This window comes from Pagrus major, chromosome 4 (assembly GCF_040436345.1).
Source record: "Pagrus major chromosome 4, Pma_NU_1.0".
In the NCBI taxonomy this organism is placed as follows: Eukaryota; Metazoa; Chordata; class Actinopteri; order Spariformes; family Sparidae; genus Pagrus; species Pagrus major.
In genome coordinates this window covers 20,099,943-20,119,200 of record NC_133218.1, presented here as the reverse complement: position 1 = coordinate 20,119,200, position 19,258 = coordinate 20,099,943, and the positions used below count along the sequence as shown (strand labels likewise).

Below are 19,258 nucleotides of genomic sequence, written 5' to 3'. Positions count from 1 at the left end.
TATTACCATCAGAAGACACTGAGCGACTGTGTGTTTCGTGGACTAACCACAGATCGGTTCAAATAAAAGACAAAAGTCTGATCGGTGTGTAGGTTGATTCCGCCTCCACCGCCTCCAACATGTGTCTGTTACAGACTGCATACACTCCACGGTGTGTGCGCGTGTGCTCACTCTAGTGCGCTGTGGTGCGCATTACCAAGGATGCATGAAGGCAGAGGACAGTAGGCGAGCAGCTGAAGTCGCAGCCACTCTCCACTCCGTGTTTTGCCCTGCCCTTGTGCGCTCCGCTCGCCGTGCAGCGTGCGTCCCCGCTGCATTCCGCTCCTCCTCACACTGACACGATCACAGGGCGCTGCTGCTGCTGCTGCTCACTGTCTGTGTGTGCGGGAGAAGTTGTTGGCACAGAGAGCACCAGGTAGCAACTCGTCTTTTCTTCTTTAAATAAAACGGGATCTGTTCAAGGTGGGAGCAATCGTGCTCTGTTTTTTTTTTCTTCTCGAGGAGGAAGATAACGAAGCTTTTGCAATGAGGTGGACGTACCAGAATCTAAAGTGAGGACTGAGGAGTGTTTTGTTTTTTCTTCTGTGTTAATGAACATCTGACAGCCTGCTCACTGGAGAAAATCCTCTCAATCAGCACCTCTCTGGATTTCTTGTTTTTTTTTTTTTTTTTATTTCTTGCCGGAGCTCGTATTTCTCCTGTGAAACACTATCAAGGATTTTCACTGATGTATGCGATGTGGAGACTGCAAGTCGCCTTATGGACTGTGTCGGTGCTGCTGTCTCTGTCATCCGCTGGTGAGAGCAAAGCGCGGAGCTGTAGCGAGGTTAGGCAAGCTTATAACGTTAAAGGTTTCAGCCTCGTCAATGTGCCTCATCAGGAAATATCAGGTAGGCGAAATCGACATATCATCAGTGCGCGTCACCACGTGTCATGTCTTGTCCCCCCCCCCCTTCCTCCTCCTTAGATTAAACAATCTGGTGATGGTGGCCACACACAACCTGAACTATGTGATCCACCTCAAACCTTTGAGCCTTTCATTCGCCAGTCATCCTCGAAAGTCTGTTTTTGACAGAGCATTTGTGTTTAGATTTTAATCTGTGCAGCAGCAGTAAGTATTTAGATAAATCACAGGACATGTCATTGCAGTATAGTGGAACTATATGTATGTATATATGTGTTTTTTCTCTCTATGTAAAGGTCAGAAAGATCCTCTCCATTTTCACAAAGCAAGCTGCATTTCATTCATTACCTTCCCTCCCACATGAGGACAGCTAAAATGATCCACCCGTGCAAAAGCAACATTCATTATGCTCTCCAAAAAATAAAAATAAAATTAAAGATAAAAAAATAACACATCCCCATGTGGTTGAAGTATTTGCTTCAGGTGTTATAGATGTGACATTTTGACTGACACACAAACTTAATCCACACTAAAAACCAAAGTGTCACCCTCACCTGTTTCAGCCTCATTTTCTTTTTTTAGTTTTTTAACCATTAAAGAAACAGTTCCTCTCCTCAAAGAGGCAACTTCATTCATATGTCACAAATCGATAGGCAACCCATTTACCAGCCCAAAGACCTTGGTGTCAGTCACCACAATTGGAGATCACTCATCAGCAGAGCAGCTCAAATGGAGACCGTGACAGACGGACTTCAACGATGGCACAAAAGTGGCTGCAAACCTGTTGCTCACATTCAACAGAAGATCATGGGGCTTGTTGTGTTGTATTTGGCTAAATGGTGAATGCTGTTTACCAGTAGGGGGCTGTATGCGCTCAGCACGAATCACTCCTTATGCTGTATGTTGTCTTTCTTTTTTTTTTCCCCCCTCTCTTTCTTTTCGATGTTCCTCAAGGCAACAGCTTAGGTTTTAATTCATGCTCTTTGGTACAGCAGAGATATGGGGTTTTATTATCTCTTGTGTGGTGGTAATCACATTTATGGTCAAAGCAGGAAAGGAGATTAGTCAGTAAACATAGTGTGCTTCATGAGAGGGAAGAGGGAGAGTAGCAGAGAGGCCTGGAGTTAATCCCTCTATTGCCTCTGACAGACAAAATAGAGATAGTGTATTGGTAATTGGCAGTGTCAGGCAGTAATGATCATAGAGCCGCCTTATTTGCCTTTAACACGGTTTTGGCTGGATGGGAATGTGATAATTTTGTTACCGATTGAAGGTGTGTAAGTCGGTGTCTGTGTGTGAGGGAGTACATCTTATCCCAGGTTTATCAAAGAATTATAATTCTGTGTGGCAAATTTAGAAGTGAGTGCCCTTACTGACTAGTCGAACCCTTTTTTTTAAATGCTTCATATAATGACTGGCTATAATGCAGACAAAGATGGTCGTAAAATATGTAAATGCAAAATGAAAAACTTTCCACACTGCTTCAGCAGCAACATGTAGTCCATGCAGCAGGTAGACAGTTTCAGCAGAGAGCTCAAATAAAAAACCCAGACACTGCGATTGGAATAATTAATGTGCCGTGTCTTTTCTTCTTAAACAGTTACATGATACGCTTTTAAAAGCAGTACTACAGTGCCGCTGCTCTATTATTTTAATTTCATTAGTCGTTTCTGAAATGACAGAGCACAGGAAGCTGGCAGACATGCTGGCTTCTGATGTTGCCTCCTCTTTTCTTCAGTGCTGTAAAATGATTGAACAAAGCTTTGTACAATAGATTCTAGTGGTTCAGGACTGCAGGATTTCTTATAGAGCTGCATAAATGACGAATCAGTTAGTTGTCAACTATCAAATTCATCACCAACTATTTTTTTTAATTTGTTGTAATTAATCAGTTTTTTTTATAAAATGATTCCAGCTCCTTAAATGTGAATATGTTCTGCTTTCTTGACTCCTCAATGACAGTAAACTGAATATCTTTGGGTTGTGCACAAAAAAAAGACATTTGAGGACGTCATCTTGGGCTTTGGGAAACACTGAAAAACATTTTCACCATTTTCTGACATTTTCTCAAACAAACAGTTACGGGAGGACTGATTACCAGTCTGGCCGATTACAAGGGCTGATATTCAGCATTTTTCCAATTATCGGTATCTGTGTTTTTTGTGTTGATTGCCGATAAAAAAAAGTAGTTTAAAAATGCACTACTTTGGCTCTGATGCATCATGCAGCGTCCTTTCTCTGTCTGTTGTCACCACTCTGGTCTCACTCAATATCCCGCCCACAACACTATTCGATCGGTCACACATCACAAGTAATAGCCTGTCAAATAAATATAAATATTACATAATACATATTTAGTTATATTATTAAATATGAAATTGCAGAAAATGGAAATACTAAAGTACCTCAAAATTGTACTGAAGTACAGTACTTGAATGACTTGCAGTAAGTTACATTCTGTCACTGGTTTTACTCAACTTTGACACTAAGATTTGTATTTTTACTGCTAATATATATCGGTTCCAATTATCGGTTATCGGTCTCCTTGATTACTAATAATCTGTATTGGTAGCATCCCAGAAAAGTCGACCCCTACAAACTACTAATCGTTTAATCAAGAAAATAATCGAGAAGTTAGTTAATAATGAGAATAATCATTAGTTGCAGCCTTGAATTCTTTTGTTTGCAAAAAATGAAATGTCTTCTGATTCAGTCAGACATTTGCACATATCTGGTAATGAAACATGAACATGGTTCATTCCACTTATTATGATTATCTGGTTTATATTTGGATTATGTTTTCAATCTTATTTGATTATTGTTTTGGTTTCTGAGACAGAGTCTTGGACTTCACTTGAACAGCTGTTTTTATTTCATTTAACAGTTCTTTTAGGGTCGAAAACTCATGAAGCTGTCCGGTATTTGACCACAGAGTTTTTGTTGGCCTCCAGCTGCCTGGAGTGGTGGACTGGTTCCATTTACCATCAGAGGATCAGATCGTGTCAGATAACATTTTAGAAATGATTTGGAAATATGCGGAATGTGCTTTAACTTGTATTACTTTCATTTGATTAGAGTCGTCGGTATTTATTCTTCTGTCTTGGTGTAACATCCCCTGTACTGAAAACATCCGCAAGTTAAAGATGAAGACAGCGGTCTGTTGGCCACATTATAGATCAAGATGTTTTTTAGAGCTGTGATCAAATCCTAATTAGAAGTCATGTACAGCCCGTACACTAAGTGTAATTGGATTTTGTTGTCTCCAAATAACCTTTGCATAAACACAACAGAAGTTAGATATAGGCCTCAGGAGATGGGATCGTAGAAAGCACTCAATTATGCCTAATTAGCTATGCTAATACAGACGTGTGGTAAGCTGCATGAGCAACGTTAGCACTCATCCCTCCATCATTTGCTATGTCATGCTACTGCTCTGCCCCTAGATACAAAAGACACAGGTTTATTTCTTGTGCAGAGGTGGCTACCTCAGGTTGTGAGCTGCCATTTGCATAAGCTAATTGTTTTGACAGCTCTCTGCCACTGACGAGCCGGGCTACATTACTTAAGAGGGGGCAAACACAGATATGTTTATACAGATGGTAGTTTTTGCATATGAAAATACGGTAGGCTGAATCCACAGTTTAACATCAATTAACCATACATCCCAAACACACTATTTATCCAAACAAAATCAACCTTTTTGTTTGTGTGATTTTGTTAAATTGATGTTTCAAGGATTACACCTGGAGGCTAGCTCATCTCTGTGTAAAATTAGCTATTTTTTAAATCTAAATCTGTACAGTTGTGGAATGGTATTTTTTCCACACGTTCCTCTCAATATGTTTTTTTTTTTTTTTTCAGTGACATAGTGTAACCTCTCACAATTACAAATGTTACGCCGGTAGACGGTCTCCTGCTGCCTCGATGATGGCCAGACTTACGTGTGTGGTTTCGCCATTAAGAGATGTAGTGCATGCTCAGTGGTACAGCACTGCTGTCATACTGTGCCTGGCAAATTATCATCATACATAGTTTTATTCTGAAATTTAAATAACTGTTTGGCACTGATGCAGACATAATGTAATAGACGGCGTTAGCTGGCTCGGCAAGAGGTCAACCATACTACCCACTTCAATGATTAAAGAGCGCTGCTTTCTCTCTTTTTGCCTTAGGACTCTTGAACAGCATCTTACAGTGCAGGAGTGGAGGGAAAATATGGGAGGGAAAATCTTTCTAGCTTTCGACTAGTTTTCATACAGTAAGAGATCACTCCGAAGAGTGGTGTTGAAACAGACGACTGTATATGAATCTGGTGGACGGCTTCATTCAACTCCAGCAGGTTTAGCTTGTGATTCCTCAGCTCTCGTGTCGTCAGTGTACCATCGCCCGCCCGCCCGCCCGCCCGCCCGCCCGCCTGCCCGCCCGCCTGCCTGCCTGCCTGCCTGCCTGCCTGCCTGCCTGGTGTGTCACACAGCCGACAGCCAACAATGCAGCCTGTCTGTGAGGATCACCCCTGTGTGCATGTGTCAGACGTTAGTTATAGTGTCACACACACAATGCAGCTTGATTGTCAGCCCTTTGTTCATAAACACAACGGCTTCAGTCAGGCCCTGTCAGGGAGCTCTTTCTCCCAGGCCTTGCCGTTAATATCAACATCTACTTACATGGAGCGGTTGGGATCCTCATGGGTGGACTCTGCTCTTTGCTACAGCTTTGAAAACAAAATCACTTGATGTGCTGCCGATCCTATGAACGCAGTGCCCGAGTCTTATATTTCCTTTCTACAGAATAGAAATTACCTTTGGGGTTCATCCGTAGCAACTTTTAAAAAATATTATTTGAATTCTCTTAGCAGAGCAGCTATTAGCTGTTACACAATCTGGCATAATTTTGTGCTCGTGTGGATTCCTGATGCTGCAGCTCGCTCTGTTTATCTCTGATCTGTTCTTGGCTGTTTGCAGGTTGTGAGATGCATGCAGTTCCCCAATTCCCTTAAACTCAACCCTGATATCAGAGATGTTTGCCGTTTGTACTTAAATGAATGTTAGGACCCTAGTGAACCTTCTCTATACAGCACAGTTAATATTGTAAACACTTTCTCGACACCGACAGCACTGTAGCTCTTAAAATAAACCATCTTACAACACTTATTAACATCTAGATGTAAGATTCTCATGAGGCTGCTGAAGATGTACTTTATCAGAGCTTAAAGGGGCACCATGTTGTTTTGGAGAAGAAATCCAAACTCAGATTTTTAATATTTAGAATATTAATGAGGTAATAATACAAATGCTGAAATATGTATTTTTTCTATAGCTGAATAAACAAGCTGTTCTCAGAGGAAAAAAAGGTCCCCAGAACACAGTTTGAAGCTAGAAAGGTGGCAGGGTCCGCCACATATAAACAAAGTAAAAAAGTCTGAAATTGTGTTGTCCTTTAAGATCAGTTTGTTTATTCAGTTAATTCAGTCATGAAAACGAAGAGTTTGTTTATTTAGTTTGTTCAAGCATGCAAAGTCAGTCAAGTCAAGATCTTCTGATTAAAATGTATTTCCCAAAACTACATAGTGCTTCTTAAAAAAAAAAAAAAAAAATCTTGTATTCATATGCATTTTTAAAGCAGGTTTAAACCCACGTTATTTCATAAGAGATACATGTTTAAAAGCCTTTAATTGGTTGAAATTGCAAATGATGATAGAATTGATTCATAATTAAAGGTTAAAATACATCCTTTTATTTCCATTTTCCCTTAAGATTCCATTGCACGGATCAGCATTTCAGTTATGAAGCTGTTTGGCGTTACAGTTCAAACTGTCTGTCTCATCATTTCTGTCAGGAATTTTAAATGACATAATATATCACAGGAATTGTGGCGACACTCTTCACTTGTCACATTTCTGCATACTGTCACAAGAGTCTGTAATCAACAGTCTGTTTGTTGCACTGATCTATTTTTGATTCGCTGTACATGTAGGGCAGGTATGCAAGATAAATCTGGGGGTAATTTTAGATGTGTTCGCAGCCAGATGTCTAATCACTAAATAATGGAAAGACATGAGACCTTTAGTGAAAGTGTGGGAATACCACTCTAAAAGCCCTAGCCTAGCAAATATCCATATAAAAATTCTGCGGGGCATTTTTTTTCAAAAGCCCATTAAGATGCTCTTGGCTCTGCCAAATTGGAAATAAGTCTCTCGCCAGCCTGTATACATCTTCAGAGAGAACAGTTAATGAGATGTGAGGGAGATTAGGCAGTGTGTGTTTGAGTGTGTGCATGTCTCTGTGTGTGTTTGTGCATGAGAGTTTAGCCTCACTTTCCCAGTCTCTCGCTTGCTTTGCATCTCTATTGTGGTAGAAAATGACAAAAGTGTTTTGTTTTTCATCAGACGAGACAGATTGTGTGCATGACACCCTCAAATGTGTTTGTGAATCCTCCAGCCGTACTTCTCCACCTTTTTGTCAGATTCGCTGAAGGAGAATATTTGACAGTTGTCGTGACCTGAAGAATGTGTCAACCCGCTGCAGGCGTTCATGCCTGAAATGCATATGGTCTGCAAGCTTCCTGGAAGCCTTCCTTAGCACCATGTATGGCGTTTTCTGAGTAGTGTGAAAAGCCTCCGGTGAGCGTAGGAGACTGCTGTAGCACTTTTTCCAGTTTTCAATCAAGTGCTGGCTTAAATCAGTAATGGAGGGTGGGATTAAGGATCTCTACCCTCTCAAATCTTGAGAAGAACTGGAAAATAACAGCAAAAACGTTAAAGGATGGAAGTGATTGCATATTTAGGGATTAGAGGTGAGATCATAGCGAATAAACAAGTTTACTCAGTAAAATAGAGCATATGGGCATCCTTGACTAACCATGTGTTGAAATCTTGACTTGAGTGAGAACTATGAGAGGTGAGAGGAGCTCTGGGACACAAGGAGGGAGTCAAACAGAACGTTATCCTTCTGAATTTGAGGGATTAGTGATCTCTATTGCTACACGCTGCCTTGTGTACTCGTTTTTTTCTACAAAAAGAAGAGAAGCATCCAACTTTGCTTCTCTCGTTAGTATATTAAAGAAAGAAAAACTGCCAGGAGGTAACAGAAGGAAAAGCCGCATGTGGTATTTCTCCACCAGGAATTTGTTTCCCCGAGGATTTCTCTATCAGTGGGTGAGGGTGGTGCAGGAATGCTGTTGACGGTGGTGTGGGTCACATTGTCACATCATTGTTGACATGTGGAAGTAGTGGGTTGTTTTGAGTGATTACAGGGCAGCTTTCCTTCTAATCTCTACGTCGGGGAGACCCTAAGGATTGACCTAAAGCCATATAAAAAACATACTGTTTACTACACAGACAACACTAATCACTTCTTCTATTTTCACTTCTAGCCAAGAGTGTGTTTGTGGTTTTCCTTCACTATTATTCATTGCATATGTCAGAGAACCAAGGCGCTCTGTTGTGTTTATTGCCACGGTCTTTCTTTTTGCCCACAGGGCCGTTTAGCCTCTGGAGGGTAGTCTCTGAATAGGAGTCCCAAGCTTGACACCAATGATAAGGCTCAGAGAGATGCAAGCCATGCGGTGCTTTGGGAAAACCCGTGCCATATCGAGGTGTCAAGGATGCAAATACATCGTCACACCGGGGACTTTTTATTTTTGTTTTTCAGACACGGACATGTACACATGGCTGAGGTGATACGCTAAATAAGCCACCCCTCAGAGACTTGGAAGTAAACAAGCATTAAGCGCAGATAAACATAATGTGACAAAATTGTCATGGAAACCTCAGATGCTGTCAACAAACGCAGACAGCGGCGGTGGCATTGCCGTTATAGATTTGACAATGACAGTGTTGTCGTGTTGAAGCCACATAGACAGTGCTCTCCCTGAAAGACCTCTGCGGTGGTTTCACTGAAGTGAAACCGCTGGGTGTTTTTGATGTATCAAAAACAAAACAACATGCAGACGTTTTTTAAGCACAAAAAGAGCCACAGAAAGTACATCAGTGGCCAACATTTAGGCCCGTGAACATTATTCAGGACTCTGAATATAGTCATACTTTTGTCACTGAATTCTTGTAACTGGAAATTAAATAATTGGACACTAACTCTTTTTTACCAGCACATGAAAGCAAAGATTGAAAAGAGGTACTTTAATGTAAGGTCATGTCTTCAAAGAAAATGGCTGGTTCTATAGTTTTGTTATTGTCATTAAATCCCTTGCAACGTCCAAAAAGGCTGTGCATACGGCTGTCTCGCAATACTTTCAGTTCCCAAGCATCTCAATTCTGTAGCTCTCAGGCTCTCTTAATCTTGGCAGCTATTTCAGATTTCGTCTTAGTCTTTAGACGAAGAAATGCTGATTAGTTTTAGTCACATTTTAGTCATTTTAATCTTTCATAGTTTTACATTTTGTATCAACTTTGCATAACCAGCTGCGTCATATTGTTTTATTTGTAGCTCATCATTGCCTCGTCTTCCTCGTGAAAACGGGTCGTTGACAAACATTTTTCGTCATAGTTTTCGTAAACGAAATTGACACCGTCCATGGCACAGAGGAAAAAGCTCAATCAGGCATATAATAAGGTATATTAATGGCCACCCAAGGTGGAAAAATCCTTAATTCAAGGTGTGTGTTTTTTGGGGCGACTTTACAAACGTACTGCTGATGAAGAAAGCAGATCACGTTGCTGAAAACAGAAAGGAGAGAGAAACAGAAAGGCGAGGCAAGCCAGTGTGCGTGCATTAAGGTGCACAGCTAAAGCAACACTATGTAATGTAGGCAAACTATTAAAGCGATTCTAAAGAAAGATCGTTGTAGTGCTTAATTTTTGAGTCCCATTCTCAGGTCAACAAATAGCGACACCCCCCACTGGCACTGATGAATTTTTGGTTTGATCTTTACATGGGATTTGTTTTTGTTTGTTTTCTTTCCACTCTTTATTTAAGTAGTTTTGACATTTTAGACAGAACACAACCAAAGCAGAAACACATAATGTGGGAGCGCACCAGTTAAATAATGTCCAATGTTCATCATTGTCCATAGATATTCACAGGGAGGTAGAGTCCACTTCTTCACTAATATAAACAGTCCATTTCTCCCATTTTCTGAGGAATGTGGGATTTGTTTTAAAAAAAATTATACTGTAATATGTCACCAAACACTTCAAATGTTTTAATCATTTAATTCTACTCTCAGTTGATTCTGGTCCCAGTTTATAGTGCTTTCTTTCTTTTCCAGAGAAAATCAATTAAATCTGTCCTCCAGACCAAATAAATATCTGTGTCACTGGTTTGCACTCTGTGACCCGAAGCGCAAAATTAATGTCACATTTGCTCCAATCTGGGCAGCACCCCACCTAGAAAGTGAAATTAGCTTATGGCTGAGTGGATAGGTGTGTTTCATTCTTCTTGACTGCCAGAGTCTGAAGAAATCTTGTTACTACAGACTCTCTCTGGTGGTCATCCAGAAGTGTTTTAGATGCACTGGAGCTCTAGATTTGAATGCCTTTGCACAAAATGGGCTAAAGCTGGTGTTCAAACCTAACCTAACTCTTGGCAGCAAAGTGCAGTATTTACCTAAGTTGTGCAATCAGTGAACTAGTACTCAAGATGAGTAATTTCAGCTTCACAATGGGCTTAACAAGAGACTTCCTCCTGCGTCTCTAAAGTGAATGGACGATAATGGCTCACCAAGTAACAAGACTATAGAAAACCACGCTGCCAACCTTATAACGCTCCTGAAAGACCACAGATTTGTTCTAAATTGTGTTTTCAAAGATCAGTAGTTGTTAACCAGAACAAGACATGCAAGGAGAGCATGTTGTTCCAGTTATAAATTAGGAAATTTATACCGATTACATGAGTTCATGACCCAGTTTAGTGTGATCTCGTTTGCGGCTTTGAGGTGGAGAGACTAATTGGAGATCTTTATTATTTTTATGTTAATTCAAAAATGTAGAGGGCTGGTCTTCACCCCGGGTCACATTTTCGGGCTTTAATTATAACATTAAATAATAGGCTTTGCAGTGAAATGCCTCGAGGGGACATAATGACACTCCCGCATGTGTCAGGGGTCTGAACTATGTTCCTTCACCCTGTGCTGCCTCATTTGCTTCTGACTCCAGTTTTAGGAACTGTGTTCCTCTTTATTCAGTGATCTGTGAGAGCCAAAGTTACACTGATGTTAATGGGCTTTATGATGATTGATTACTGCAAGAATTAAGTGTATATTAAAACTTTGACGGCACAATATTAGAGAGAGAAAGGCAAAAGAGGTTTTGCAATTGAGATGAAATGCTTCTTTAGCTGCTGCCAAAGATTCAGTTTGCTTGAAAAATGTTTGCACTATTTTATCACAGTCGCTTTTAATACTGTAGCTCTGTATAACTAGATGGTTATGGTGCTGCATATTGTATTTTTTTTTTTTTTTAATAAAATTGGCTTGCAATGAAGCATACTGGACGTACGACTTGAAAAGTGGTACAGAATGACATCCGTATTCATCTGGAACTGGAAAAGTACAGCGGGGGAGAACCAACAGATCATTTAAATCACCTTTCCTTAGAGCTGCCACGAGAGCAGAGCAGTCTTCCACGAAAAGATATCTAGGCTCACACCACTGACTTGAATGGGGCCACATAGTGCATCTCCAGGGAGCCTCACCATCATGACAAATGTGACAAGCTCATATAACCTTAATGCCAGGAGAGGACCAGTCTGAAGTCCTATCATTGTGAGAATGGTGATGAGGCCTGAGAAAGAATATCTCCAGCCTTCATAGTTTCATTAATTCAAGGCCTGTTAGAAAGGCTCTTCAAACATTTTGGGAAGGCTGGTTGAGATCGATGGGCTGACAAACCTATGTCCAGTGTTTACATCTTTTGGACCCTTGAATTTTTCACGTGTCAAATGAAACATCTGCCATTGTGATGCTTCCTGGCACATCCTTGTTCTTTGGCTCCTGGAGGGTGCTAAAATCTGAAAAGAAGCCAGCCTCATCTCCTGCTCCCAGAACCCCGCTGTTTCCTGTCCCCTGTGTAAGCTGCCGGTAAATGAGTGGGCTGGTCATCTCACACCCTGGGGCTCTACCTCGGGCTCTTCAGACCACCAGCTGTTGTGTTTAGGACTGAGTCATGCACCAGTTAGCATGATGAATTCAGAGCACAAGTGCGAGGCTTTAACCTCACCGTATGTCTCCTCCTCCTCTCTCCTGGCCTCTAATATGAAGCAAGTGTGATGAGCTGAGACCAAATACAGTGGTGCAATAGTTTTACCAAACAGATTGAAAGGCAAGGTTTAGCTTTATTGCTCAACTATTCGCCACTGATTAATCACAATCAAGAATTCAATTGATCAGATTGCATGTTCACAGTTAGCGTGAAAGAAATTGTGAGTCCCAGACATTGGTTCCTTACTCGCGAGAGTTTTCGGCTGCTGGACATTTTCCCAATTTCCATACAGTTGGTATAACTAGTGATCACAGACTGTCATGCAAGCTTAATTATTTTCATAAACACTGGGAGTTTCTTCTATTTTCAGTGTGCAGCTTTAGACCACAAGACTGCTTGAATCACTAACAGGATGCAGTGGTATTGAGTGGGGTTAAAGTAATTTTATGCTTCATTATCCCTTTAAAAGTATTTAGTTACAGGCAACATAAAGTAGATGACTTGTGAAATTATTCAGCATTTTGCTTTTTTTGCTGTAATTATTGTGCTGATTCTAGTTTTTTTTTAAATTGCTAAACAAAACTCAATCCATCAAATGTATGTTTTGTCATGATTGATGATTTCCCCAGTCGGCAGAATGAATGTTTGAATCTTACGTTTCTGCAAACCACAGATATGTTGAACTTTTAGATTTCTTTATGTTGCAACTTTACATTACTTTAGGTTCAGATGTATGTTTTATGTTGTGACAGTGCTGTGTTTATGATCTGGTTAGGTTCAGGCACAAAACTCATTTGGTTAGGGTTAGGAAAAGATCATGTTTTGGCTTAAAATATCAGTTTTTGTTGCCACTAACACAGCTGGAAATTGTCCTGAGGCCTCCTGAAAAATATTAAGTGGTGTCTCACTTTGAAATGGTGAAACACTGTGGTCCCTCGTCAGAGTTATTCAGTGGTTTCACATGAACAACTGTTAAAACACGGTCTCAAACTGTTGTCACTATTCCAGCCAACCACCATCCTTCTGCCTCACAATATGACAGTCAGGTCAATAACACGTAATGTGAATGTGATGTATCAAGCATTGTAGAAATGTTGTCCACTTGTTAGTTAATCCATCGCAGATGATGTCCTTTTCTCAGACAAATAATAAGCATAAAATTCTACAATGGGTCACCAAATATACAAATATACTTATCCGGTAGTTAATATACCTGGGTGACCCGCCCAAGTAAAGTCTGTGTGGGAAACACTGAGTTGTTTGCAGGAATTTTAACTGCCAACATTTTGTCCTGGTGACTGGGCTGGCCAGACCATGTACTTGATTAAACTTGTAATACTGTTAAAGGTTGTACATGGTTCAATTTATATGGCTGGCAGTTAATCTGCCAACATATAAAAGCTAAGTCGACAGAGAGGTCACAACTTTTGTCAATGTCAGAGTCAGAGTGCGAGGCTGTGTATTTCCTGGAAGCATTATGTGCCAGTGCTGATCTGTACATACTGAAACATCAGTTTTAAAGATTTCTGTGCTAACGTTTTCCTAGCACATAGTTTTTGGATGACAGTTGCAGGACAGTTGAAGATATCGCTTAATGTAATGACATGTTGGAGGTTTGAGTTCCTTCATCAGCTCACTGTGGCTTATCTCACTATTCCTCCCAGCTCGATTATCCAAACTGATTCACCACATTTTTATTCAGAGGATTCAAAGTGAACATACTTTGACACTTACTTGGCCATGCAGAAACACTCAAATGCTGAAATAAATCTTGAGTGTGTTGATAGAATATGAGGGCAGTCATTTTTTACTTTTCTTCTTGACACCAGAGTTTTGAAGGCTCCAATCCTTTTATTCGTATAAGGTTGAGTAAGGCACTAAGAGTCTTGTATTTCCATCTCATCTATTTTATGTCTTCAAGAAAGGCATTGGCATTATGAATTTTGTTTGATCAGTTTGACCATTCACAGTAGAAGGGGGAGCAGGGTCAGCAATTTCAGCATTATGTATTATATTTAATATGTTGTTCATAGATATATTTTTTTATATGTTTGTTCAATGTATGATTTTAATATCTCTCTTTCCTCATGTTTTACTGAAGCTCTTATAAAGGAAATGCATGTTAAATTAAATGAAATACTTCAGAAGGAAGTAAAAAACAGAATTCCTCGTACAGTGAAATAATCATGAATCAAACTCCGGAATAAGATACCACATGCTTCAGTCAAGCTGGTTCAGTTTTCACAAAATATTGATTTATTTCCCTCTCTGAGTCTGACAGTTTGATATGACTGGGACCCCACATCTTTTTAAACAAGGTAAAAAGAGGGTAAAAACAAGTCCTAACCAGCCAGGGATTCTTGTAATTCAAAAACGCCTCATGAGCCCGTGTGTAGCACCTCTTCCCATGGGTGTGATTTGGAAATTCACATGCTATTATTTTCTTATTTCCACATACGGGGTTCACTCCAGACTCTGGCTTAAATTCTGTTTGGAAAATTGGTCACAGGCATTACCCATGACAGAGGCATGAAGCTATACAGTATATTGGTGCTGTTCTTTAATAGACTGCATGCATGAGCGGAGCCAGTAGCCATGAGCTCCACTGAAGTGCTTGGCGTGTACGATGACTTACCTTTGACATTTACCACGGGAGTCTCCAACCCAGTAGCACGCATTTTAGCTTCAGACACAAGGTGTAAAGTCAAGGAAGTGCAGAAATGCTCAGTAAAGCGTTAATGCATATGAAATTGAGTTAAAATTAGCGAAGGTGCAGAATTAAGGTGTCAGATGGGTGGAAAGTGTTTAAAGCTCCAACCTGTAAAAGGAGTGGGTGCAGCAGGTGTTGTGCTTATCAGATTTCAAAGAGCATTTGAAGTTGCCTGACTGCAATTAATTGAAAACCTGCTTGGGATCTGATTTAGACTGAGAAATGTGGCTCAAAGTGACTTTTTTGGTAAATGCTGTGTATGAAGATACAGTCTTCACAGTGGATTTGATATGTTTGTTCACAATCAGAAGCTGTTTTATGTTTAACAACATTGCTGAACAGTTTCACTGGGTTTGTCTCAGGACTTAAAGGTGAATTACGCATTCATGTCATATTGGAGTAATGATCAGTTTTTGACTTGTGAATAGCAGTCATGTCAATATCCAAGTTGTGACTGAGAGGCAGATTTTTTTCTGAAATCTCTACTATATCAGACTTTGCACTTACTAATAGGAAAGTGACAGAAAACTACTGACTGATCCAATCTAATATTCCCACCCCGACGTAATTCACTCATCTGATACAAGTGGTTTAATGTCGACGATATTGTCTTAGACCTAGCATTGCTAATGTTAAACATCTTTGGAATGCATTCCTTGAACCGCAGTGTCTTTTTGGAGACTTTGTAAAATAAATCCACAGTGAAAACTCTGATGAGTCCAATGATAAATTCAACACTGAAAACTTTATCAGCACAGTAATATTCAAACAGTAACTTAAACCTCACAATCCTGTTAGCATGCACTAACTGGGACATCTTTGAGGAAGACTTGAATAACAGGATCAACGTTAATACTTACTACATCACTGTCTGCATATATACGACAATACCAAATTTGAAACCAACCAAAATTTGATAAAGTGTTATGTTGTCATTGCAAAATGTTTTGGACTCTCATATCACCAACACTTCAGAATAGGGATACACATTTTAAACAATTTCTTTAATCGATATTTGGCTGCCCGAACAATTGATTGTTGGTTATTCATTAATAATTTATGAAATACACTTATGCCAGGATTAGGAGTAAAAATAACAGATAAAGTAAACACAGAGTTACTTGAATAATAGACAAAATAATGACTTCATTTTAATTGCAGAGTTCCCATTTGTCGCTATTTAACAACTGCTTTAACATCAAAATCCCACCTATACTGAGGCTGCTCAACGGCTACAATGTAATTATATCAGTTTGTACTGAATGTCTTTTTGTATTTTGAACAAGATATTTTTGGATGTATTTGTGCAAATGTCTGATTGTCGGTTAATACATTTTTAATCGTTTAAATTCTTTGCGGCCATTAATCACTTAATGATTAATGATTATAAACCTTACTGCAGAAGACTTCTGCTGAATTCCCTGCAATGGTTGACGTCTACTATGTGCATGTCAATAGCATGGTATTCTGGTAAATTAGAATAAGCTTTTCTTTTCACACATCTTTGAATCATGGTCTGAGGTTCATGCCTATTATTTGAGATATTGCTGTTTCATATTTCCGTATCCTCAACAGTGGCTCTTCATTTAGCCAAACTGGATTTTTTACTACAGAACCTGGCTGGTGCAATTCTGTCATAGTGCGAAATGGGATGCCTCAAGCCCTCCTCATCTTTGGGGAAATTCAGCCAAAGTTGTTTGAAAGAAAATAGAGAAAAAATGAAAAAACAACAGTCTTTGCCCTTTGGGAATTCAACCCAAATAAAACACCTGCCCTCTGTAACAACGTGTTGGCACACAGTAAAAAATAGCTCTGCCATTTAAGACATAATATGAATATGATTAACACTTAAGAATACATCTTCTTAATATCTACCTGCCATGCTGTCAGTTTACACTGATAGAAACCAGAGTTGTAAACAAAACAGTCTGCACATTGTCTTTTACATGCAAAGTGTGTTTATTCACAGCTATACTGCTGTCATGTTTCAAGCACACAGGCTGTTCATCAGACTGAAAGGGGGGCAGAGTTGACTTCCGAATGGCAAGTGTGACATAAAATTATGAACTTGAAGCATTAAGTCTCACCTCGCTACTTCACACTCACACTGTGAACCATATATTTATCTATCCATTAATGTCGCTCAATTTTCCAACTCCGGAAGTTATCGGAAAGTTAGAAAATCTTTTAGCCGTCTCCAAGTATGGTAACATATGGTTGGAGCGATTGTGGGAATTATCTGTGTCATCTTCTTTGGACATATTCAATTTGGGTCTCAGGCCCCAGTGGAAATAGTTGAAAGTGGGTGATTTGGGTGATGGAGAGGAGATCCAGATGGCAGAGCAGCGCCAAGATCAATCGAGCTTGATGCATTTTTCCCACTTCAACATGCAGACAGATGTGATTTAACACAGTAATTGGGTTTGCTTCAAGTTGGTGGATTTCTGTTGACAAGTAATAACACCTTAGAGAAACAAGTGCATACTTGCTTGTAAAAACCCCAGAGCATAAATTATTTCATTTCACCCTAACAATTAATCTTCTTGTTCAAGGTTTTGACTGAATATTACCCACAGGAGTGTTGAGTGTGGTTTCATTCAGAATACATCACATGTTGTTGAGAATCCTTATGTCAGATTGAAGTGATGATTTCAAGTACTGATCATTTTCATTATCGATTATTCTGGGAATTATTTCCACTATTACGACAGAAATACACAGGGTATGGACATGATGCATCTCATAGGCAGGACAGAGACATATTTGTAGTGTGTGACTTCACTGTGAGCATATTGAGTGAAGTGACAATGCAGTTGGTTATTCAGGCTCTGGAAGCAAAGGTGATATTAACTGGTGCTGAATTCATCGATTAGTTTTAACAACAGGATGATGGATACACAATTATTTGATTGATTGATTTTAATGTGCAGTGTTTAAAACACCAACAAGTTTGCATTGCTTCTGGTACAATGGGGTATTTATTCGAATAATTCTTAGGACAGATTGTTGTTTTTTACTGCACTGTTACATTTATACAGTCATCTTTTTTACTGGTCAGTGTTTTTAATTTCTCCACTAATATTTTTGACTAGAATGGAAGTAAAAAAAGTAAAAAAGTGAAGGTAAAAAGTACTAGTAAAATCATCTGCCAGTTGGTAGCCCACTTTTTTTCATTGCACTTTAAATAAGGGAGATGTCCCAATACATCCAGAATGCCTTTATTTGCAGGAATCTTTCATAATAAAAGGTAACCTTTAAACACAGCGTATCATCTGGAGTGTTAAACCAACAACAGCAGCGGCTGTTTTTTCCATATTTTGCTCAATGCTATTTTTCCTTTCCAAGTAACATTACAGGGAATTCATACAGTCTTTCGTCATTCAACAACTTTCAATTCAATTGGCGAGTGTGATTGAGCTCCCCTTCTGCCCTCTAATCTAGTCTGTGTCAGCTGAATAAAGGGCTCTTTTAAATGTACCGCAGCCTGAATAAAGAAAGGACAGTCATGGTCCAGATGTGTGAGGGGGCTAAGCTGTACCCGAGTCAATAGATCTCAAAGATAGACGTGTCAACCTTTCACAGGGAGCCGAGGCTCAGCCAGCCTTTTAGCTTTTACTGTCCAGTGGGCTGAACTTGGCTGAACCATGTAGTCCAAAGAGAGAAGAGGGTGAAAAAGACAAAGACCAGCACTGTCATTTAGAGAAGTTTCTGATTTTGACCCTCCTTTCCTAGTCAGATAAGTTCAGTTCTGGTCTTTAACCTCAACTTTTTTTTGCCATAGATTTTGTCGCTAACTTTATTGTACTCACATTTTTTGCCACTTTTCAATGGCTTGAATGACCTTTACCTCACAGAGAGTGCTGCTCTCTCAAGCAGAATCTTCTATGTCTGCATTGCGATGCATCTTATAATCAAGAAATTTCCACACCTCTAATCCTTAGTGTAGGAACTAGATGGCAGTATAACTGTAGGTATTTAAATCTGTATAGTAAAGCAATGCTAAAAGCTAGGAACTGAGTCACAAATAAACTGAAGTATAGATATCGTTCAAGTAAACCCAATTGTTGGAATTGAAATGTCAAGAGTGTGGAGCTGCTTCTGCAGGCCTGAGCCCTCATTTGAAGGCAATGAGTCCCTGAGCACATTGGTGCTCTGTGGCAGCCGGACTATAAGAGCAGAGAGGAGGCAATATTCCAGAAGCAGTTCTGAATGAGACTGCAGCTGGACTGTGGTGGTAGATCAATGATAATAAATGTGATTCATTCAAGTTGGTGCCTCCCTGATATTGAGCTTGGCTCTGCTGTGGTGTGAAAACCCACTAAACAGGCAGCAGTCTCAGATACTGTGGAAACAGATACAAACAAATCACGATTTCAATCAACATGTAGGTGACCTATATAATAGCTACCTAATACACAAAAATTGGCTCTTTTGGGCTCTTTTTAGCAAACTGTTATCAGGGGAACACACTTGGAATCAACTCACCAGCTCA

General features: G+C 39.7%; 1 protein-coding gene across 1 annotated transcript in view; it reads left to right on the top strand.

Annotated features, from left to right (window-relative positions):
* The first annotated feature begins 715 nt into the window (after positions 1-715).
* Positions 716-19,258, top strand: part of gpc6a (glypican 6a) — a 153,919-nt gene continuing 135,376 nt past the window's right edge. The window contains exon 1 of the mRNA XM_073464738.1: positions 716-890. Coding sequence (XP_073320839.1) covers positions 728-890 — 163 coding nt within the window. The 5' untranslated portion in view covers positions 716-727. The remainder of the gene's footprint in view (positions 891-19,258) is intronic.